The sequence below is a fragment of the Scyliorhinus canicula genome, chromosome 4, assembly GCF_902713615.1.
Source record: "Scyliorhinus canicula chromosome 4, sScyCan1.1, whole genome shotgun sequence".
In the NCBI taxonomy this organism is placed as follows: domain Eukaryota; kingdom Metazoa; phylum Chordata; class Chondrichthyes; order Carcharhiniformes; family Scyliorhinidae; genus Scyliorhinus; species Scyliorhinus canicula.
In genome coordinates this window covers 929,179-954,446 of record NC_052149.1, presented here as the reverse complement: position 1 = coordinate 954,446, position 25,268 = coordinate 929,179, and the positions used below count along the sequence as shown (strand labels likewise).

Sequence of the window (25,268 nt, the reverse complement as noted above, 5' to 3'; positions counted from 1 at the left end):
TCGCTGCCCTCACTCCCCTCACTCCCCTCACTCCCCTCGCTGCCCTCACTCCCCTCGCTCCCCTCGCTCCCCTCGCTCCCCTCACTCCCCTCGCTGTCCTCACTCCCCTCGCTCCCCTCACTGCCCTCGCTCCCCTCGCTCCCCTCACTCCCCTCGCTGCCCTCACTCCCCTCGCTCCCCTCGCTGCCCTCGCACCCCTCACTGCCCTCGCTCCCCTCGCTGCCCTCGCTGCCCTCGCTGCCCTCGCTGCCCTCGCACCCCTCGCTGCCCTCGCTCCCCTCGCTGCCCTCACTCCCCTCGCTGCCCTCGCTGCCCTCGCTGCCCTCGCACCCCTCGCTGCCCTCGCTGCCCTCGCACCCCTCGCTGCCCTCGCTCCCCTCGCTGCCCTCGCTCCCCTCGCTGCCCTCACTCCCCTCACTGCCCTCGCTGCCCTCGCTCCCCTCACCCCCCTTGCTCCCCTCACTCCCCTCGCCCCCTCACTCCCCTCGCCCCCCTCGCTCCCCTCGCTCCCCTCACTCCCCTCGCTCCCCTCACTCCCCTCGCTGCCCTCGCACCCCTCACTCCCCTCACTGCCCTCGCTGCCCTCGCTCCCCTCGCTGCCCTCGCACCCCTCACTGCCCTCGCTGCCCTCGCTCCCCTCGCTGCCCTCGCACCCCTCACTGCCCTCGCTCCCCACGCACCCCTTGCTGCCCTCGCTCCCCTCGCTCCCCTCGCTGCCCTCCCTCCCCTCGCACCCCTCGCTGCCCTCGCTCCCCTCGCACCCCTCCCTCCCCTCGCACCCCTTGCTGCCCTCGCTCCCCTCGCTCCCCTCGCTGCCCTCGCTCCCCTCGCTGCCCTCGCTCCCCTCGCTCCCCTCGCTGCCCTCGCTCCCCTCGCTGCCCTCGCTCCCCTCGCTGCCCTCCCTCCCCTCGCACCCCTCGCTGCCCTCGCTCCCCTCGCTCCCCTCGCTGCCCTCGCTCCCCTCACTCCCCTCGCACCACTAGCTGCCCTCGCTCCCCTCGCGGCCCTCGCTCCCCTTGCTCCCCTCGCTGCCCTCGCTGCCCTCACTCCCCTCGCTGCCCTCACTCCCCTCGCCCCCCTCGCTCCCCTCAATCCCCTCGCCCCCCTCGCCCCCCTCGCTCCCCTCAATCCCCTCACTCCCCTCGCCCCCCTCGCTCCCCTGCTGCCCTCACTCCCCTCACTCCCCTCGCCCCCCTCGCCCCCCTCGCCCCCCTCGCCCCCCTCGCTGCCCTCACTCCCCTCGCCCCCCTCGCTCCCCTCAATCCCCTCCCCTCGCCCCCCTCTCTCCCCTGCTGCCCTCACTCCCCTCGCCACCCTCGCTCCCCTGCTGCCCTCACTCCCCTCGCTGCCCTCACTCCGCTCACTCCCCTCGCTGCCCTCGCTGCCCTCACTCCGCTCACTCCCCTCGCTGCCCTCGCTGCCCTCACTCCGCTCACTCCCCTCGCTGCCCTCACTCCCCTCGCTGCCCTCACTCCGATCACTCCCCTCACTGCCCTCACTCCGCTCACTCCCCTCGCTGCCCTCACTCCCCTCGCTCCCCTGCTGCCCTCACTCCCCTCACTCCCCTCGCTGCCCTCACTCCCCTCGCTCCCCTCACTGCCCTCACTCCGCTCGCTGCCCTCGCTGCCCAAAAGTGAAAAAACTTTTGCTCCGATTCTCTCGACACCTCCTGCCCCTCACTTTAAAATCTATGCCCCTGATTCTTGTTTCCTCCACGATGGGGCAATCTGCCTTCCTATCCTCGCTTTCTGTGTCCCTCACAATTTTGTTCCCTCACTCAGATCCCCCCCAGTCTTCTCTGCTCCAAGGAAAACAACCCCATCCGATCCAGCCTCTCCTCATAGCTGAAACTCTGCAGCCCAGGAACATCCTGGTGGCATGATGTTTAGCACTGCTGCCTCACAGCTCCAGGGACCTGGGATCGATGCCAACCTCCAGTAACTGTGTGGAATTGCTTGTTTTTCCGTGTCTGCGTGGGTTTCCCTCCGGGTGATCCACTTTCCTCCCACAGTCCAGAGATGTGCAGGTGAGGGCGATTGGCCGTGCTAAATTGGCCCTCAGTGTCCAAAGGTTAGGTGGGGTTTCAGGGATAGGGCAGAGTGGGCCTCAGTCGTGTGCTGTTTCAGAGAATCAGTGTCGACACGATGGGCCGAATGGCCTCCTTCTCCACTGTAGGCATTCTATGATTCCGTGACTCTCCTCTCCATCCTCTCCAGTGGAATGACATCCTTCCCATAGTGAGCTGACCAGAACTGTACACAGTATTCCCGCTGGGGTCTAACCAGCATTTCATACAGCTCTATCGGAACCTCTCTGCTCTTCAACTCTATCCCTCAGCAAGTATCCCATACGCCTCTCAACCACCTTATCTACCTGTCCGGCTGCCTTCAGGGACCTGTGCACATCCATCCCAAAGGTCCCCCTGGTCAGTTACTTCCTAACATCCTTCTGCTCATTGTATGTTCCCTTATCTCGTTAGTCCTCCCGAAATGCATCACCTGACACTTTTCATGGTTCAATTCCATTTGCCACTGACCTGCCCATCTGACCGGCCCGTCGATATCGGCCTGGAATCTGAGACCTTGCTCCTCACTATTTACCACACCAACAACTTTTCTGTTTTCTGCGAACTTGCTGATCATTCCCCGACATTCCCATCTAGATCATTAATGTACACAACAAACAGCAAGAGATCCAGCACCGATCCCTGCGGAACACCACAGGACACAGCTTCCAGTCACAACAACAACCTTCACCCATCACCCTCTGCCTCCTGCCACTCACCCTCTGCTTCCTGCCACTCACCCTCTGCTTCCTGCCACTCACCCTCTGCTTCCTGCCACTCACCCATCACCCTCTGCCTCCTGCCACTCACCCTCTGCCTCCTGCCACTCAGCCTCTGCCTCCTGCCACTCACCCTCTGCCTCCTGCCACTCAGCCTCTGCCTCCTGCCACTCAGCCTCTGCCTCCTGCCACTCACCCTCTGCCTCCTGCCACTCACCCTCTGCCTCCTGCCACTCAGCCTCTGCCTCCTGCCACTCACCCTCTGCCTCCTGCCACTCACCCTCTGCCTCCTGCCACTCACCCTCTGCCTCCTGCCACTCACCCTCTGCCTCCTGCCACTCACCCTCTGCCTCCTGCCACTCACCCTCTGCCTCCTGCCACTCAGCCTCTGCCTCCTGCCACTCAGCCTCTGCCTCCTGCCACTCACCCTCTGCCTCCTGCCACTCACCCTCTGCCTCCTGCCACTCAGCCTCTGCCTCCTGCCACTCAGCCTCTGCCTCCTGCCACTCAGCCTCTGCCTCCTGCCACTCACCCTCTGCCTCCTGCCACTCACCCTCTGCTTCCTGCCACTCACCCCTCACCCTCTGCCTCCTGCCACTCACCCTCTGCTTCCTGCCACTCACCCCTCACCCTCTGCTTCCTGCCACTCACCCTCTGCCTCCTGCCACTCACCCTCTGCCTCCTGCCACTCACCCTCTGCTTCCTGCCACTCACCCTCTGCCTGCCACTCACCCTCTGCTTCCTGCCACTCACCCTCTGCCTCCTGCCACTCACCCTCTGCCTCCTGCCACTCACCCTCTGCCTCCTGCCACTCACCCTCTGCTTCCTGCCACTCACCCTCTGCCTCCTGCCACTCACCCTCTGCTTCCTGCCACTCACCCCTCACCCTCTGCCTCCTGCCACTCACCCTCTGCTTCCTGCCACTCACCCTCTGCCTCCTGCCACTCACCCTCTGCCTCCTGCCACTCACCCTCTGCTTCCTGCCACTCACCCTCTGCCTCCTGCCACTCACCCTCTGCTTCCTGCCACTCACCCATCACCCTCTGCTTCGTGCCACTCAGCCAGTTTTGTTCTAATTTGCCAAATTGCCATGGATTCCATGGGCTCTTATCTACTTGATCAGTCTCCCATGTGGCACCTTGTCAAAAGCCTTACTGATGTCCACGTAGACTACATCAACCACACTCGCCTCATCTACACACCTCTTCACCTCTTGTTGGACAGCCCCTGGCAAAGCCACACTGTCTATCCTTGATTCATCCTTGCTTCTCCAAGTGGAGATTATTTCTGACCTTCAGATTTTTCTCCAATAGTTTTCCCAGATTCATTAATCTGGAATTGACTGTTTTCTCCCTACTTCCCTTCTTGAATACTTCATAGAATCATAGAATCACTGCAGTGCAGAAGGAGGCCATTCAGCCCATCGAATCTGCAGCGAACTTTCAAAAGAGCACCCTACCTTGGCCCATGCCTTTCCCTATCCCTGTAACCCTGCCTAAATGTTTGGACACTAAGGGACAATTTAGCACGGCCAATCCACCTAACTGTCCATCTTTGGACTGAGGGAGGACCCAGAGCACCCGGAGGAAACCCACGCAGACACTGGGAGCAAGTGCAAACTCTGCAGTCACCCGATGCCAGAATTGAACCCAGGTCTCTGGAGCTGTGAGGCAGCAGTGCTAACCACTGTGCCATATTAACTCTCCTCCAGTCATCTGGCACTTCACCTGTGGCCAGTGAGGATTTGAAAATTGACGTCAGAGCCTCTGCAATCTCTTCCCTTGCCTCTGACAGCACCCTGGGATACATCTCATCTGGGCCTGGGGATTTATCCACTTTTAAATCTGCTAAAACCGTTAATACTTCCACCTCTCAATGGTAATCAGTTCAATTATATCACAATCCTCCTCTCTGTTTTCAATATCTACACCGTCATTCTCCATAGTCAACACAGACACAAAATACTCAGTTTAAAACCTCACCTCCGTCCTTTGGCTCTACAGACAGTTACCACTTTGGTTCCCAATGACCCTCCTCTTCCCGAGGTTATCCTCATACTCTTAATATCCTTATAAAACATCCGGGAATTTCCTTTATTTTCCAGCCATTGTTTTTTCATGCCCCCTCTTCACTTTCAAGTTTCCCTCCCTGCAATCTCTATACTCAAAGATATCCATTATTTTGAGCCTCCGATATCTGCATTCAGCCTCCATTATTTCCTTATCCAATGCTGTACATCCCTCGACTGCCTTGGTTCTCCGGACATGTTGCTCCCACTCTTTACCTTCTCCGGAACCTGCTGGCTTTGTCCTCTCTCTACTTCCTGTTGGAATGACTCCCACTGCTCTGGTGTGGCTTTTCTGACAAGCAACTGCTCCCAATTCACTTTGGCCAGATCGTGTCTGATCCTATTAAAATCAGCATTCCACTAATTCATAGAATGTTTTTAAAAAGGAGCAGGAGGAGGCCATTCGGCCCTTCGAGCCTGCTCCACCATTCATTATGGTCATGGCTGATCATCCAATTCAATACCCTGATCCCGCTTTGCCACATATCCTTCGATCCCCTTCACCCCAAGGCCGATATCTAATTCCTTTTTGAAAACTCCTTCTTGGCTTCAACTACTTTCTGTGGGAGTGAATTCCACAGATTCCCCGCTCTCTGGGTGAAGACATTTCTCCTCCCCTCAGTCCTAAAAGGTTTACCCCTTTATCCTCAAACCGTGACCCCCTAGTCCTGGACTCCCCCACCATCGGGAACATTCTTTCTGAATCTACCCTGTCTAATCCTGTTAGAATTTTGTAAGTTTCTATGAGATCCCCTCTCACTCTTCTAAACTCCAGTGAATATAATCCTAACTGAATTAATCTCTCATTTATCAGTCCCGCCATCCCAGGAATCAGTCTGGTAAACCTTTGCTGCTCTCCCTCCATAGCAAGAACATCCTTCCTCAGAGAAGGAGACCAAAACTGCTCACAATGCTCCAGGTGTGGCCTCACCAAGGCCCTGTATAATTGCAGCAAGACATCCCTGCTCCTGTACTTGAATCCTCTCGCAATGAAGGCAGCACGATAGCATTGTGGTTAGCACAATTGCTTCACAGCTCCAGGGTCCCAGGTTCGATTCCGGCTTGGGTCACTGTCTGTGCAGAGTCTGCACATTCTCCCCGTGTGTGCGTGGGTTTCCTCCGGGTGCTCCGGTTTCCTCCCACAGTCCAAAGATGTGCAGGTTAGGTGGATTTGCCATGTTAAATTGCCCTCAGTGTCCAAAATTGCCCTTAGTGTTGGGTGGGGTTACTGCGTTATGGGGATAGGGGGCAGGTGTTGACCTTGGGTAGGGTGCTCTTTCCAAGAGCCGGTGCAGTCTCGATGGGCCGAATGGCCTCCTTTTGCACTGTAAATTCTATGAAATTCTATGAAATGAAGGCCAACATATCATTAGCCTTCTTTACCGCCTGCTGTACCTGCATGCTTACCTTCAGTGACACCCTGGTCTCACTAAACATTCCCCTCTCTGAATCTATGGCCATTCAGATAATAATCCGCATTCCTGTTTTTGCTACCAAAGTGGAGAACCTCACATTTCTCCAAATTATTCTGCATCTGCCATTCATTTCCCCACTCACTCAACTTGTCCAAATCACATTGAAGGATCTCTGCATCCTCCTCACAGCTCACCCTCCCACACAACTTTGCGTCATCTTCAAACTTGGAGATATGACATTTTGTTCTCTCATCTAAATCATTAATATATATTGTGAATAGCTGGGGTCCCAGCACCGATCCCTGCGGTACCCCACTAGTTACTGCCTGCCAATTTGACAAAGACCCATTTATTACTACTCTTCATTTCCTGTCTGCCAACAAGTTTTCTATCCATCTCAATACATTACCCCCAATACCATGCGCTTTAATTTTACACGCTAATCTTTTATATGGGACTTTGTCGAAAGCCTTCTGAAAGTCCAAATATACCACATCCACTGGCTTCCCCTTCATCAATTCTACTAGTTACATACTTGAAGAATCGCAGTAGATTTCCCAAGCATGATTTCCCTGTCGTAAATCCATGCTGACTCTGTCTGATCCTGTCACTGTTTTCTAACTGCTCTGCTATAAAATCTTTGATAATGGATTCTAGAATTTTCCCCACTACCGACGTCAGGCTGACTGGTCTATAATTCCCTGCTTTCTCTCTGTCTCCTTACATTACATTAGCCACCCTCCAATCTGCAGGAACTGTTCCAGAGTCTATAGAAACCTAGAAGATGACCACCAGTGCATCCACTATTTCCAGAGCCACCTCCATCAGTACCCTGGGAAGTAGATTCTGAGGCCCTGGGGATTTATCAGCTTTCAATCCCATCAATTTTCCCAGCACCATTTCCTGACTTATACTAATTCCTTCAGTTCCCCCCTCTCACTAAACCCTGTGTCCCCAACATTTGTGCTGCCTTATTTGTGTCCTCTGTTGTGAAGACAGAACCAGAGTATGTGTTTAGTTGCTCAGCCATTTCTTTGTCCCCTACTATACATTCCCCTGTTTCTGACTGTCAGGGACCTACAATTGTCTTCACCAATCCTTTTCTCTTCACGTAACTATAGAAACTTTACAGTCAGTTTTTATGTTCCTACAAGTTTACTTTTGTACTTTTTTTCCCCCTTAATCAATCAATCCTCCTTTGCTGAATTATAAACTGCTCCTAATCCACAAACCTGTTGTTTTTCTTGGTCAATCTGTATGCTGCTTTGTTGGATCGAATACTATCTCTAATTTCCCTTGTAAGCCATGGATTGGCCACCTTTCCCGTTTTACTTTGGTGCCAAACAGAAATGAACAGTTGCTGCCATTCCCCCATGTGTTCCTTGAATGTTTGTCATTGCCTATCCACTGTCATCCCTTTCAGTAACTCTCCCCAATCTATCAAAGCCAACTCACTCCTCATATCATCATAGTTCCCTTTATTTAGACTCAGGATCCTAGTCTCATGATTCCCTTCTCATTACACAGTCCCCAGTCTAAGATGGCCTGCTCTCTAGTTGGTTCCTCAACATATTGATCCAGAAAATGGCCTCATGTACACTCCAGGTACTATTGTGATATCCTCTGTGATATTGTGGCTAATATGATTTGCCCAATCTATATGCAGGTTAAAATCATCCATAATTACAAATGTTCTTTTATCGCATGTGTCTCTAATTTCCTGTTTAGTGCCATTCCCAACAATATCACTGCAGTTTGGGGGTCTGTATCCGACGCCCACTAATCTTTTTTGCCCCTTGATATTTCTCAGCTCTACCCATACAGATTCCACATTGTCAGAACTAATATCCTCCTTCACTATGGTGTTAATTTCTTCTTTAACCAGCAATGCAAACCCACCGCATTTTCCTTTTTGTCTGTCCTTCCTAAATACTGAATACGCCTGGACATTCATTTCCCACCTCTTCTCACCTTACAGCCATGTTTCTGTAATCCCCATTATAACGTGCCTGTTTACATCTATTTGTGCAATTAATTCATCCACTTTATTATCTTGTTGATGGTGATAGAACAAAGAAAAGTACAGCACAGGAACAGACCTTTCGGCCCTCCAAGCCTGTGCCAGCCATGATGCCCAACCTTCTGCCCTTACTCTGTCCGTATCCCTCTATTTCCTCCCTATTCATGGACCCATCCAGATGCCTCTTAAATGTTGCTAATGTGCTGCTTCCACCACATCCCCTGGCAGCGCATTCCAGGCACCCACCACCCTCTGTGTGAAAAACTTACCCCGCACATCTCCCTTAAACATTCCCCCTCTCACCTTGAACCTGGGCCCCTAGTAATTGACACCCCCACCCTTGGAAAAAGCCTCTGACTATCCACCCTGTCTGTGCCTCTCAGAATGTTGTAGACCTCTATCAGGTCTCCCCTCAGCCTCCGTCTTTCCAGTGAAAACAATCCCAGTTAATTCAACCTCTCCTTGTGGCCAACACCCTGGAGACCAGGCAACATTCTGGTGAACCTTCTTTGCTCTCTCTCCAAAGCTTCCACATCCTTCTGATAATGGGGTGACCGGAACTGCACACAATACTCCAAATGCAGCCTAACCAAGGTTTTATACAGCTGCAACATGATTTCACAACTCCTATACCCAATGCCCCGGCTGATGAAGGCAAGCACGCCGTATACCTTCTTAATCACCTTGGCCACCTGTGTTGTGACTTTTAGGGAACTGTGGACCTGCACGCCCAGATCCCTCTGTATGTTAATGTTCCTCAGGGATCTGCCATTGACAGTATAATTCATACCGAGATTTGATCCTCAAACTGCATCACCTCACATTTGTCCGGATTAAACTCCATCTGCCATTTCTGTGCCCAAGTCTCCAATCTATCTATATCCTGTTGTATCCTCTGACAATCCTCGGCACTACCAACAACTCCACCAATCCTTGTGTCACCCGCAAATTTACTAATCCAGACTACCCACATTTTCCTCCCAATCATTTATATATACCACAAACAACAGAGATCCCAGCACTGATCCCTGCGGAACACCACTAGCTACAGATCTCCATTCAGAAAAACACTCTTCCACCGTTATTTCCTGTCTTCTATAACGAAGCCAGTTCTGTATCCATCAGCCCTGAATCCCATGTGATTTTAGTTTTTGTACCAGACTGCCATGTGGACCTTCTCAAACGCCGAACTAAAATCGAAAGAGAAAATGCTGGAAAATCTCTGCAAGTCTGGCAGCATCTGTAGGGAGAGAAAAGAGCGAACGTTTCAAGTCCGATGACTCTTTGTCAAAGCCTTACTAAAATCCATACAAACTACATCCAGAGCCCTTATCACACCAATTTTATTTGCCACCTCTTCAAAAAAAACTCAATCAAGTTGGTGAGATATGACCTTCCCCGTACAAAACCATGCTGCCTGTCACTAACTAGTCCATTTTCCTCCAAATGTCGATATATCCTGTTCCTCAGTTACTTTTCCAAAAGCTTCCCCACCACTGATGTCAGGCTCACCAGCCTATAATTTGCTGGATTATCCCTGCTTCCTTTCTTAAACAAGGGAACAACATTGGCTATTCTCCAGTCCTCTGGAACCTCACCTGTGGTCAAAGAGGATGTGAAATGAAAAATGAAAATCGCTTATTGTCACGAGTAGGCTTCAAATGCAGTTACTGTGAAAAGCCCCTAGTCGCCATATTCTGGCGCCTGTTCGGGGAGGCTGGTACGGGAATCGAACTGTGCTGCTTGGTCTGCTTTCAAAGCCAGCGATTTAGCCCTGTGCTAAACAGCCCCTGAAGATATCTGTCAAGGCCCCAGCTATTTCTCACCTTGCTTCCCGCAGTAACCTGGGAGAGATCGAATCTGGCCCCGGGGACTTGTCTACCTTAATGCAACTTAGGGTACTCAACACTTCCTCCTTTCAGATGTTCTCAGGAGGTGACGAGTTGTGAGGTTCTGTCAGCAGCTGTTGTTGGGCAGTATTTCTGCCTCGCACGTCCTTCACCCTGGGAAGGCCCCCATCGCCCAGTTAAGTCTAATTGGGAGTTAGTTCAACAAGTCTCCCTGAAAAGAGGTAATGTTGGTTTCCAGCTGGCTACCCTTGGAGAAGATCCCATTGCCGGCTATAAACTCCAGCTTTTGATTCTGTGAAAGGGATTGGACTATTGAAACATTCCCAATTTAGCTGGTCTCACTCTGTGATCTGGGGGATAATGAAAGGAACATTTTGTTTTCCAGGGCCCAGCTGGAAAGGATGGATTGCCGGGACATCCAGGACAGAGAGGTGAGACGGTGAGTATTCTTCCGCACAGACACAAGAAAGCTTAAGAAATGTTTATCTCGGAGTCTGGAATAGAAATGGCGGAATGGAAGATGCTAGAAACTTGGTTAGACCCAATATGGAGTAAGTGGGTTCAGTACTGGGCCCCACACCTCAGGAAAGAGATAGTGGGCCTGGAGAGGGAGCAGTTTCCCCGGAGTTAGACTGGGGAGAAAAGTGTTAAATTAGGAGGACAGACTAGACTAGAGATGTATTCCCCTGGGTATGAAAGATTATGAGGAGCCCTTTGCCTTGTTCACCTGGGACAACAGGTGCTGCAGAAAGAGCTGTGTCTGGTCAATGGGTCAGTGCTGTGAGACGTCCGTGTGAAATCTCTGGTTGGATTAGGATCTTACACAAGTACAGGTGAATCCAGGCTGTGAGCTGGGAACCCAATCATGAAGCTTACATAAAAATCAAGAATAGAAGAAAGAAGGGAGACAGCATGAACACAAGGTCAGTATCGAGGGAGTGCCGCACGGTCAGAGGGTCAGTACTGAGTGAGTGCTGCACTGTCAGAGGGTCAGTACTGAGGGAGTGCCGCACTGTCAGAGGGTCAGTATCGAGGGAGTGCTGCGCTGTCAGAGGGTCAGTACTGAGGGAGTGCTGCACTGTCAGAGGGTCAGTACTGAGGGAGTGCTGCACTGTCAGAGGGTCAGTACTGAGGGAGTGCTGCACTGTCAGAGGGTCAGTACTGGGGGAGTGCCGCACTGTCAGAGGGTCAGTACTGAGAGAGTGCTGCACTGTCAGAGAGTCAGTACTGAGGGAGTGCTGCACTGTCAGAGGGTCAGTACTGAGGGAGTGCTGCACTGTCAGAGGGTCAGTACTGAGGGAGTGCCGCACTGTCAGAGGGTCAGTACTGAGGGAGTGCTGCACTGTCAGAGGGTTGACCTCTAACAACGACAACTATCGTCCTTTGTGCCTGGTATTTCTCGAACCAGTGGAGAGTTTTCTCTCTGATCCCTGATGACTCCAGTTTTACTCGGGCTCCTTGATGCTTTACTCAGTCAAATTTGCCTTAGTGTCAGGCCATCCATTCTCATCACATTCCTGGAGTTCAGCTCTTTGTCCTTGTTTGATCCAAGGCTGTAATGGGGTGAGGAGCTGATGGACCCTGGGCGGAACCCAAACTGAGCGTCCGTGAGCAGGTTATTGTTGAGTTAGGGAGGGGTTTATGGGCTGGAGGAGGTTACAGAGATAGGGAGGGGTGTAGGGACTGGAGGAGGTTACAGAGATAGGGAGGGGGTGTAGGGTCTGGAGGAGGTTACAGAGATAGGGAGGGGTGTAGGGTCTGGAGGAGGTTACAGAGATAGGGAGGGGGTGTAGGGTCTGGAGGAGGTTACACAGATAGGGAGGGGTGTAGGGGCTGGAGGAGGTTACAGAGATAGGGAGGGGGTGTAGGGTCTGGAGGAGGTTACAGAGATAGGGAGGGGGTGTAGGGTCTGGAGGAGGTTACAGAGATAGGGAGGGGTGTAGGGGATGGAGGAGGTTACAGAGATAGGGAGGGGGTGTAGGGGCTGGAGGAGGTTACAGAGATAGGGAGGGGGTGTAGGGTCTGGAGGAGGTTACAGAGATAGGGAGGGGTGTAGGGTCTGGAGGAGGTTACAGAGATAGGGAGGGGTGTAGGGACTGGAGGAGGTTACAGAGATAGGGAGGGGTGTAGGGTCTGGAGGAGGTTACAGAGATAGGGAGGGGGTGTAGGGACTGGAGGAGGTTACAGAGCTAGGGAGGGGTGTAGGGGCTGGAGGAGGTTACAGAGATAGGGAGGGTGCAGGGTCTGGAGGAGGTTACAGAGATAAGGAGGGGTGTAGGGTCTGGAGGAGGTTACAGAGATAGGGAGGGGTGTAGGGTCTGGAGGAGGTTACAGAGATAGGGAGGGGGTGTAGGTGCTGGAGGAGGTTACAGAGATAGGGAGGGGTGCAGGATCTGGAGGAGGTTACAGAGATAGGGAGGGGTGTAGTGACTGGAGGAGGTTACAGAGATAGGGAGGGGTGTAGGGTCTGGAGGGGGTTACAGAGATAGGGAGTGGTGTAGGGGATGGAGAAGTTACAGAGATAGGGAGGGGTGTAGGTTCTAAAGGAGGTTACACAGATAGGGAGGGGGTGTAGGTGCTGGAGGAGGTTACAGAGATAGGGAGGGATGTAGGGGCTGGAGGGGGTTACACAGATAGGGAGGGATGTAGGGGCTGGAGGAGGTTACAGTGATAGTGAGCTGAATTCTCCGCAGCCCAATGCCGAAATCGAGCCAGTGGATACGAGGAATGATACGTGAATGGGATCTGGAGTGAGTTTTGAGATGGGACAGTGATTTTTGGATGTTTTTTGTGGTATGATGCAGGATGTGAGGTCGGCTAGGGAAGTGTTAAATCTCCGAGCCTGGTAAATGTGTGGAGAAGTGTTTCAGCATCGATGGTTTGAGTCAGGGAGAGGAGAAATTAATTTGTTCTGTGTCATTGGTGTGAAAACTAACCTTCTTGGGAAAGTTGACATTTAAATACCTGCAGTTTCATTAACTGCAGTTTCTCATCTCGCTGGAGTATCTAACCCCAGCAGGGAGTGAGGAGACTGGCTGAGCCACTCTCATCCTGTTCATTGTCATCAGGAAAATTACCCTTTAATATCCCAAACAGACAACTTCTCTCTCTGTGTGATTCAAAGAACAAAGAAAAGTACAGCACAGGAACAGGCCCTTCGGCCCTCCAAGCCTGTGCCGACCATGCTGCCCTTCGAAATTCAAATCTTCCACACTTCCTGGGTCCGTATCCCTCTATTCCCATCCTATTCATGTATTTGTCAAGATGCCCCTTAAACGTCACTATCGTCCCTGCTTCCACCACCTCCTCCGGCAGCGAGTTCCAGGCACCCACTACCCTCTGTGTAAAAAACTTGCCTCGTACATCTCCTCTAAACCTTGCCCCTCACACCTTAAACCTATGCCCCCTAGTAATTGACCCCTCTACCCTGGGGAAAAGCCTCTGACTATCCACTCTGTCTATGCCCCTCATAATTTTGTAGACCTCTATCAGGTCGCCCCTCAACCTCCGTTGTTCCAGTGAGAACAAACCGAGTTTATTCAACCTCTCCTCATAGCTAATGCCGTCCATACCAGGCAACATCCTGGTAAATCTCTTCTACACCCTCATTAAAGCCTCCACATCCTTCTGGTAGTGTGGCAACCAGAATTGAACACTATACTCCAAATGTGGCCTAACTAAGGTGCTATACAGCTGCAACATGACTTGCCAATTCGTTTACTCAATGCCCCGGCCAATGAAGGCAAGCATGCGTATGCCTTCTTGACTACCTTCTCCACCTGTGTTGCCCCTTTCAGTGACTGTGGACCTGTACACCTAGATCTCTCTGACTGTCAATACTCTTGAGGGTTCTACCATTCACTGCATATTCCCTACCTGTATTAGACCATCCAAAATGCATTACCTCACATTTTTCCGGATTAAACTCCAGCTGCCATCTCTCTGCCCAAGTCTCCAAACGATCTAAATCCTGCTGTATCCTCTGACAGTCCTCATCGCTATCCGCAATTCCACCAAGCTTTGTGTCGTCTGCAAACTTACTAATCAGACCAGTTACATTTTCCTCCAAATCATTTATATATACTACGAACTGCAAAGGTCCCAGCACTGACCCCTGCGGAACACCACTAGTCACAGCCCTCCAATCAGAAAAGCACCCTTCCATTGCTACTCTCTGCCGTCTATTCAAAACAGTTTGTTCTGGGGATCAATGACAACAAACCTTTCTGGATTCAGAGAGTCAGGAATAGAGCAGACAATTGACAATAGTTCTAATTTGCGATAACAAGATTTGAAATGTGGATTACAGCCTGGCTTGTGGGAGGGTTGGTCAGTGTTGGCCTCAGCTATTCAGATCATTGGGAAATCAGAAACGCGGAGAACAATAAGTACCAGGATTCTGGAACGCAGAGAGATGAGAGAAATGGGCAGATGACAGATCGATGTAAACAGGATGTAACTGAATTCCAACTTTCAATTAAACAGTAGCCCACCCCCAATGTATTACTACTGGGCGGCGAATGTGGAGAAGGTGCAGAGCTGGGTCAGAGGGATTGATTTCCCGTGGGTCAGAATGGGGGGGAGTTTGTGCAGGGGGTCGGGATTGAAAGCATTAGCAACAGCGCCGCTCTCGATAGCCCTGGGGAGATACTCAGGGAGTCCGGTAATAATAGCTTCATTGAGAATTTGGAGGCAGTTCCACCAACAGTTCGGGTTGGGGGCAGGGTCAAGGGAAATGCCGATTTGGGGGAATCACAGATTTGAGCCAGGGAGGTGGGATGGACATTTTCAGAAATGGGAGGAGAAGACACTAAAAGGTTTGTTTCTCAGGGGTCTCATTTGTTTCTCATTTGCAGACTGAAGGAGCTGGGAGCGAAGTATGGGCTGGAGCAGGGGGAAACGTTTAGATACATGCAGGTTGGGATTTTGCCAGGAAGGAGATACAGAGCTTCCCGGTGGAGCCGGCCTCCACATTGCTGGAGGAGGTGCTGACAACAGGGGGACTGGAGAAGGGGGTAGTGTCAGCGGTTTACGGAGCTATTTTGGAAGAGGAGAAGGCACCACTGGAAGGGGTCAAAGCAAAGTGGGAGGAAGAGTTGGGAGAGGGTATGGAGGAGGGGTTCTGGTGTGATGTGCTCCGGAGACTGAATGCCTCCACCTCGTGTGCGAGGTTGGGGCTGATACAGCTGAAGGTGGTGTACAGGGTGCACCTCACGAGGGCGAGGATGAGCCCATTCCGGGGGTGGGGGGGGGGGGGGGGGGGGGGGCACTAATCACGTTCATATCTATTGGTCCTATCCAAAGCCAGAGGATTACTGGAAGGTGGTGTTTAGGGTAATCTCTAAAGTGGTGCACGTGAAACTGGACCTGGGCCCTCGGGTGGCCATATTCGGGGTGTGGGACCAGCCAGGGTTGGAAACGGGGCGGAGGCAGATGTTGTAGCCTTCGCCTCTTTGATCGCCCAAAGGCGGATCCTGCTGGGGTGGAGATCAACCTCTCCACCCTGTGCCCTGGCCGGGCGGGGGGACCTGCTGGAATTCTTGACTCTGGAGAAGGTTAAGTTTGAACTGAAGGGAAGGATGGAGGGGTTCTACAATTCATGAACATTATTCATTATTCACTTTCAAGAACTGGATTACATTGAACATTAGGGGGGGTTGGGGGCTGGGAGGGTTGGGGGGAGGGGGGGGCGGGGTGTGTTAATGGTGACTATGGGTGATTCCTGATTCCTTTTTGTCATTTGTTTGTGTGACCATGTGGGCTAATGTTTGGGGTTTGATGGGAGGATGGGATTGTTGTTATTGATATGGGGATTGACATTACATTCGTTACTGATTATTTTTTATTGTTGGTAGGTGTAAATTTGGCAGAATATGTGAAAAAGGAGGAGAATAAAAAAGATTAAAACTGAAACAGGCGCCCACCAATCAGCTCTGAAATGGTTCAAAATAGCACTTAACGTTTTCACTCACAATCGATAGACCCGTCCCCACCAGTACTGTACCCCAGTGTTATACAGAGACAGACCCGTCCCCACCAGTACTGTACCCCAGTGTTATACAGAGACAGACCCGTCCCCACCAGTACTGTACCCCAGTGTTATACAGAGACAGACCCGTCCCCACCAGTACTGTACCCCAGAGTTATACAGTGACAGACCCGTCCCCACCAGTACTGTACCCCAGTGTTATACAGAGACAGACCCTTCCCCACCAGTACTGTACCCCAGAGTTATACAGTGACAGACCCGTCCCCACCAGTACTGTACCCCAGTGTTATACAGTGACAGACCCATCCCCACCAGTACTGTACCCCAGAGTTATACAGTGACAGACCCATCCCCACCAGTACTGTACCCCAGTGTTATACAGTGACAGACCCGTCCCCACCAGTACTGTACCCCAGTGTCATAGTGACAGACCCGTCCCCACCAGTACTGTACCCCAGTGTTATACAGTGACAGATCTGGCCCCACCAGTACTGTACCCCAGTGTTAAACAGAGACAGACCCTTCCCCACCAGTACTGTACCCCAGTGTCATAGTGACAGACCCGTCCCCACCAGTATTGTACCCCAGTGTTATACAGTGACAGACCCGTCCCCACCAGTACTGTACCCCAGTGTTATACAGTGACAGACCCGTCCCCACCAGTACTGTACCCCAGTGTTATACAGAGACAGACCCTTCCCCACCAGTACTGTACCCCAGTGTTATAGTGACAGACCCGTCCCCACCAGTACTGTACCCCAGTGTCATAGTGACAGACCCTTCCCCACCGGTACTGTACCCCAGTGTCATAGTGACAGACCCGTCCCCACCAGTACTGTACCCCAGTGTCATAGTGACAGACCCTTCCCCACCAGTACTGTACCCCAGTGTCATAGTGACAGACCCTTCCCCACCGGTACTGTACCCCAGTGTCATAGTGACAGACCCGTCCCCACCAGTACTGTACCCCAGTGTCATAGTGACAGTCCCTTCCCCACCGGTACTGTACCCCAGTGTCATAGTGACAGACCCTTCCCCACCAGTACTGTACCCCAGTGTTATACAGTGACAGACCCGTCCCCACCAGTACTGTACCCCAGTGTTATACAGTGACAGACCCATCCCCACCAGCACTGTACCCCAGTGTTATAGTGACAGACCCGTCCCCACCAATACTGTACCCCAGTGTTATACAGTGACAGACCCGTCCCCACCAGTACTGTACCCCAGTGTTATACAGTGACAGACCTGTCCCCACCAGCACTGTACCCCAGTGTTATAGTGACAGACCCGTCCCCACCAGTACTGTACCCCAGTGTTATACAGTGACAGACCCGTCCACACCAGTACTGTACCCCAGTGTTATACAGTGATAGACCCATCCCCACCAGTACTGTACCCCAGTGTTATACAGAGACAGACCCATCCCCACCAGTACTGTACCCCAGTGTTATACAGTGACAGACCCTTCCCCACCAGTACTGTACCCCAGTGTTATACAGTGACAGACCCGTCCCCACCAGTACTGTACCCCAGTGTTATACAGTGACAGATCCGTCCCCACCAGTACTGTACCCCAGTGTCATAGTGACAGACCCTTCCCCACCAGTACTGGGCCCCAGTGTTATACAGTGATAGACCCGTCCCCACCAGTACTGTACCCCAGTGTTATACAGAGACAGACCTGACCCCACCAGTACTGTCCCCAGTGTTATACAGTGACAGACCCGTCCCCACCAGTACTATACCCCAGTGTTATACAGTGACAGACCCGTCCCCACCAGTACTGTACCCCAGTGTTATACAGTGACAGACCCTTCCCCACCAGTGCTGTACCCCAGTGTTATACAGTGACAGACCCGTCCCCACCAGTACTGTACCCCAGTGTTATACAGTGACAGACCCGTCCCCACCAGTGCTGTACCCCAGTGTTATACAGTGACAGACCCGTCCCCACCAGTACTGTACCCCAGTGTTATACAGTGACAGACCTGTCCCCACCAGTACTGTACCCCAGTGTTATACAGCGACAGACCCGTCCCCACCAGTACTGTACCCCAGTGTTATACAGTGACAGACCCGTCCCCACCAGTACTGTACCCCAGTGTTACACAGTGACAGACCCGTCCACACCAGTACTGTACCCCAGTGTTATACAGTGACAGACCTGTCCCCACCAGTACTGTACCCCAGTGTTATACAGTGACAGACCCGTCCCCACCAGTACTGTACCCCAGTGTTATACAGTGACAGACCCATCCCCACCAGTACTGTACCCCAGTGTTATACAGTGACAGACCCATCCCCACCAGTACTGTACCCCAGTGTTATACAGTGACAGACCCGTCCCCACCAGTACTGTACCCCAGCGTTATACAGTGACAGACCCGTCCCCACCAGTACTGTACCTCAGTGTTATACAGTGACAGACCCCACCAGTGCTGTACCCCAGTGTTATAGTGACAGACCCGTCCCCACCAGTACTGTATCCCAGTGTTATAGTGACAGACCCGTCCCCACCAATACTGTACCCCAGCGTTATACAGTGACAGACCCGTCCCCACCAGTACTGTACCTCAGTGTTATACAGTGACAGACCCCACCAGTACTGTACCCCAGTGTTATATAGTGACAGACGCGCCCTCACCAGTACTGTGCCCCAGTGTTATACAGTGACAGACCCGTCCCCACCAGTATTGTACCCCAGTGTTATACAGTGACAGATCCGTCCCCACCAGTACTGTATCCCAGTGTTATACAGTGACAGACCCGCCCCCACCAGTACTGTACCCCAGTGTTATACAGTGACAGACCAGTCCCCACCAGTACTGTACCCCAGTGTTATACAGTGACAGACCCATCCCCACCAGTACTGTACCCCAGTGTTATACAGTGACAGACAAGTCCCCAACAGTAATGTACCCCAGTGTCATAGTGACAGACCCTTCCCCACCAGTTCTGTACCCCAGTGTTATACAGTGACAGACCTGACCCCACCAGTACTGTACCCCAGTGTTGTACAGAGACAGACCCGTCCCCACCAGTACTGTACCCCAGTGTTATACAGTGACAGACCCATCCCCACCAGTACTGTACCCCAGTGTTATAGTGACAGACCCGTCCCCACCAATACTGTACCCCAGCGTTATACAGTGACAGACCCGTCCCCACCAGTACTGTACCCCAGTGTTATACAGTGACAGACCCCACCAGTGCTGTACCCCAGTGTTATACAGTGACAGACGCGCCCCCACCAGTACTGTGCCCCAGTGTTATACAGAGACAGACCCGTCCCCACCAGTATTGTACCCCAGTGTTATACAGAGACAGACCCGTCCCCACCAGTATTGTACCCCAGTGTTATACAGAGACAGACCCGTCCCCACCAGTATTGTACCCCAGTGTTATACAGTGACAGACCCGTCCCCACCAGTACTGTACCCCAGTGTTATACAGTGACAGACCCGTCCCCACCAGTACTGTATCCCAGTGTTATTCAGTGACAGACCCGCCCCCACCAGTACTGTACCCCAGTGTTATACAGTGACAGACAAGTCCCCAACAGTAATGTACCCCAGTGTCATAGTGACAGACCCTTCCCCACCAGTACTGTACCCCTGTGTTATACAGTGACAGACCCACCCCCACCAGTACTGTACCCCAGTGTTATACAGTGACAGACCTGACCCCACCAGTACTGTACCCCAGTGTTGTACAGAGACAGACCCGTCCCCACCAGTACTGTACCCCAGTGTTATACAGTGACAGACCCATCCCCACCAGTACTGTACCCCAGTGTTATACAGTGACAGATCCGTCCCCACCAGTACTGTACCCCTGTGTTATACAGTGACAGACCCGTCCCCACCAGTACTGTACCCCTGTGTTATACAGTGACAGACCCTTCCCCACCAGTACTGTACCCCAGTGTTATACAGTGACAGACCTGACCCCACCAGTACTGTACCCCAGTGTTATATAGTGACAAATCCGTCCCCACCAGTACTGTACCGCAGTGTTATACAGTGACAGACTCTTCCCCACCAGTACTGTACCCCAGTGTTATACAGTGACAGACCTGACCCCACCAGTACTGTACCCCAGTGTTATACAGTGATAGACCCGTCCCCAACAGTACTGTACCCCACTGTTATACAGTGACAGACCCATCCCCACCAGTACTGTACCCCAGTGTTATACAGTGACGGACCCGTCCCCACCAGTACTGTACCCCCCTGTTATACAGTGACAGACCCGTCCCCACCAGTACTGTACCCCAGTGTTATACAGTGATAGACCCATCCCCACCAGTACTGTACCCCACTGTTATACAGTGACAGACCCATCCCCACCAATACTGTACCCCAGTGTTATACAGTGACAGATCCGTCCCCACCAGTACTGTACCCCAGTGTTATACAGTGACAGGCCTGTCCCCACCAGTACTGTACCCCAGTGTTATACAGTGACAGATCCATCCCCACCAGTACTGTACCCCAGTGTTATACAGTGACAGACCCTTCCCCACCAGTACTGTACCCCAGTGTTATACAGTGACAGACCCGTCCCCATCAGTACTGTACCCCAGTGTTATACAGTGACAGACCCATCCCCACCAGTGCTGTACCCCAGTGTTATACAGTGACAGACCCGTCCCCACCAGTACTGTACCCCAGTGTTATACAGTGACAGACCCGTCCCCACCAGTACTGTACCCCAGTGTTATACAGTTACAGACGCGTCCCCACCAGTGCTGTACCCCAGTGTTATACAGTGATAGACCCGTCCCCACCAGTACTGTACCCCAGTGTTATACAGAGACAGACCCGTCCCCACCAGTACTGTACCCCAGTGTTATACAGTGACAGACCCGTCCCCACCAGTACTGTACCCCAGTGTTATACAGTGACACACCCGTCCCCACCAGTACTGTACCCCAGTGTTATACAGAGACAGACCCGTCCCCACCAGTACTGTACCCCAGTGTTATACAGTGACAGACCCGTCTCCACCAGTACTGTACCCCAGTGTTATACAGTGACAGACCCGTCCCCACCAGTACTGTACCCCAGTGTTATACAGTGACAGGCCCGTCCCCACCAGTACTGTACCCCAGTGTTATACAGTGACAGACCCATCCCCACCAGTACTGTACCCCAGTGTTATACAGAGACAGACCCGTCCCCACCAGTACTGTACCCCAGTGTTATACAGTGACAGACCCATCCCCACCAGTACTGTACCCCAGTGTTATACAGTGACTGACCTGTCCCTACCAGTACTGTACCCCAGTGTTATACAGTGACAGACCTGTCCCCACCAGTACTGTACCCCAGTGTTATACAGTGACAGACCTGACCCCACCAGTACTGTACCCCAGTGTTATACAGTGACAGACCCGTCCCCACCAGTACTGTACCCCAGTGTTATACAGTGACAGACCCATCCCCACCAGTACTGTACCCCAGTGTTATACAGTGACTGACCTGTCCCTACCAGTACTGTACCCCAGTGTTATACAGTGACAGACCTGTCCCCACCAGTACTGTACCCCAGTGTTATACAGTGACAGACCTGACCCCACCAGTACTGTACCCCAGTGTTATACAGTGACAGACCCGTCCCCACCAGTACTGTACCCCAGTGTTATACAGTGACAGACCCGTCCCCACCAGTACTGTGCCCCAGTGTTATACAGAGACAGACCCGTCCCCACCAGTATTGTACCCCAGTGTTATACAGAGACAGACCCGTCCCCACCAGTATTGTACCCCAGTGTTATACAGAGACAGACCCGTCCCCACCAGTATTGTACCCCAGTGTTATACAGTGACAGACCCGTCCCCACCAGTACTGTACCCCAGTGTTATACAGTGACAGACCCGTCCCCACCAGTACTGTATCCCAGTGTTATTCAGTGACAGACCCGCCCCCACCAGTACTGTACCCCAGTGTTATACAGTGACAGACAAGTCCCCAACAGTAATGTACCCCAGTGTCATAGTGACAGACCCTTCCCCACCAGTACTGTACCCCAGTGTTATACAGCGACAGACCCACCCCCACCAGTACTGTACCCCAGTGTTATACAGTGACAGACCTGACCCCACCAGTACTGTACCCCAGTGTTGTACAGAGACAGACCCGTCCCCACCAGTACTGTACCCCAGTGTTATACAGTGACAGACCCATCCCCACCAGTACTGTACCCCAGTGTTATACAGTGACAGATCCGTCCCCACCAGTACTGTACCCCTGTGTTATACAGTGACAGACCCGTCCCCACCAGTACTGTACCCCAGTGTTATACAGTGACAGACCAGTCCCCAACAGTACTGTACCCCAGTGTCATAGTGACAGACCCTTCCCCACCAGTACTGTACCCCAGTGTTATACAGTGACAGACCTGACCCCACCAGTACTGTACCCCAGTGTTATATAGTGACAAATCCGTCCCCACCAGTACTGTACCGCAGTGTTATACAGTGACAGACTCTTCCCCACCAGTACTGTACCCCAGTGTTATACAGTGACAGACCTGACCCCACCAGTACTGTACCCCAGTGTTATACAGTGATAGACCCGTCCCCAACAGTACTGTACCCCACTGTTATACAGTGACAGACCCATCCCCACCAGTACTGTACCCCAGTGTTATACAGTGACGGACCCGTCCCCACCAGTACTGTACCCCCCTGTTATACAGTGACAGACCCGTCCCCACCAGTACTGTACCCCAGTGTTATACAGTGATAGACCCATCCCCACCAGTACTGTACCCCACTGTTATACAGTGACAGACCCATCCCCACCAATACTGTACCCCAGTGTTATACAGTGACAGATCCGTCCCCACCAGTACTGTACCCCAGTGTTATACAGTGACAGGCCTGTCCCCACCAGTACTGTACCCCAGTGTTATACAGTGACAGATCCGTCCCCACCAGTACTGTACCCCAGTGTTATACAGTGACAGACCCATCCCCACCAATACTGTACCCCAGTGTTATACAGTGACAGACCCTTCCCCACCAGTACTGTACCCCAGTGTTATACAGTGACAGACCCGTCCCCATCAGTACTGTACCCCAGTGTTATACAGTGACAGACCCATCCCCACCAGTGCTGTACCCCAGTGTTATACAGTGACAGACCCGTCCCCACCAGTACTGTACCCCAGTGTTATACAGTGACAGACCCGTCCCCACCAGTACTGTACCCCAGTGTTATACAGTGACAGACGCGTCCCCACCAGTACTGTACCCCAGTGTTATACAGTGATAGACCCGTCCCCACCAGTACTGTACCCCAGTGTTATACAGTGACAGACCCGTCCCCACCAGTACTGTACCCCAGTGTTATACAGTGACACACCCGTCCCCACCAGTACTGTACCCCAGTGTTATACAGAGACAGACCCGTCCCCACCAGTACTGTACCCCAGTGTTATACAGTGACAGACCCGTCTCCACCAGTACTGTACCCCAGTGTTATACAGTGACAGACCCGTCCCCACCAGTACTGTACCCCAGTGTTATACAGTGACAGGCCCATCCCCACCAGTACTGTACCCCAGTGTTATACAGTGACAGACCCATCCCCACCAGTACTGTACCCCAGTGTTATACAGTGACTGACCTGTCCCTACCAGTACTGTACCCCAGTGTTATACAGTGACAGACCCGTCTCCACCAGTACTGTACCCCAGTGTTATACAGTGACAGACCCGTCCCCACCAGTACTGTACCCCAGTGTTATACAGTGACAGGCCCATCCCCACCAGTACTGTACCCCAGTGTTATACAGTGACAGACCCATCCCCACCAGTACTGTACCCCAGTGTTATACAGTGACTGACCTGTCCCTACCAGTACTGTACCCCAGTGTTATACAGTGACAGACCTGTCCCCACCAGTACTGTACCCCAGTGTTATACAGTGACAGACCCCTCCCCACCAGTACTGTACCCCAGTGTTATACAGTGACAGATAAATCCCCAACTGTACTGTACCCCAGTGTTATACAGTGATAGACCCGTCCCCACCAGTACTGTACCCCAGTGTTATACAGAGACAGACCCGTCCCCACCAGTACTGTACCCCAGTGTTATACAGTGACAGACCCGTCCCCACCAGTACTGTACCCCAGTGTTATACAGAGACAGACCCGTCCCCACCAGTACTGTACCCCAGTGTTATACAGAGACAGACCCGTCCCCACCAGTACTGTACCCCAGTGTTATACAGTGACAGACCCGTCCCCACCAGTACTGTACCCCAGTGTTATACAGTGACAGATAAATCCCCAACTGTACTGTACCCCAGTGTTATACAGTGACTGTGCTGTAAAAATCTCTAATATTGAAGCCTGTGTTTGATTTATTTCCATCAGGGTTTCCAAGGCAAGACTGGCCCTCCAGGTCCTGGAGGGGTTGTGGGACCACAGGTAAGATCTAATTCATAGATTGAGTGTGAGAGCTGGGTGTCAGTGAAGGATTGTGACCAGAGGAACGACTTGTGTTGACAATTAATGGAACTATCGAAATGAGGACGACTAGGTTAGGTTAGGCTAGTTTTTCACTGTCATGTTAAATCTCACTGATGGGTTAGGAAAGTATTTTTGTTGATCTCGCTATGGAAGAGCTGATGCTGTGTGCCGATCTGAATCTGCTGTGGGTAATGACCCCTCACTTATTCCTGCTGGGGCGTCACAAGGAACTGACTGAATTTCTGACGGGTTATTCTGCAACAATGAAGATTCAAAGGTGATGTGATCTCGCAGGGATGGGGGAAGTTGTTACTATCGATTCATTCAAATCGGAATTGGAGAGATTAGTCCCAGAAATACACATTTTGGGCTCCAGTATCTGAGTAATTGGAGACGGGACGGGGGGGAGGGGGGCGGGGGGGTTTGGGAGGAACAGGTGATTTGGGGCTGATGGTTCCCAAAGCTCCCACCCCCTGGGGGCTTTCCTCAGCTCAGCTCCGGGGGTGGGGTGGGCTGCAGATTCACTGATAGCGATTGATCACTGTGATTGGTCAATTACTCCATGACCATTGAATCAGACCATGATAATTCCAGCCCATCGGGCCTGTGATAACTCTGTGCATGAGCAATGCAGCTCAGCCGCTCCACCACCCGT

General features: G+C 52.3%; 1 protein-coding gene across 1 annotated transcript in view; it reads left to right on the top strand.

Moving 5' to 3' along the window:
• The window catches only part of col11a1a (collagen, type XI, alpha 1a), a 493,146-nt gene that overhangs the window by 269,864 nt on the left and 198,014 nt on the right, over positions 1–25,268 (top strand). Inside the window, exons 36-37 of the mRNA XM_038793410.1 lie at positions 10,523–10,576; positions 24,518–24,571. Coding sequence (XP_038649338.1) covers positions 10,523–10,576; positions 24,518–24,571 — 108 coding nt within the window. The remainder of the gene's footprint in view (positions 1–10,522; positions 10,577–24,517; positions 24,572–25,268) is intronic.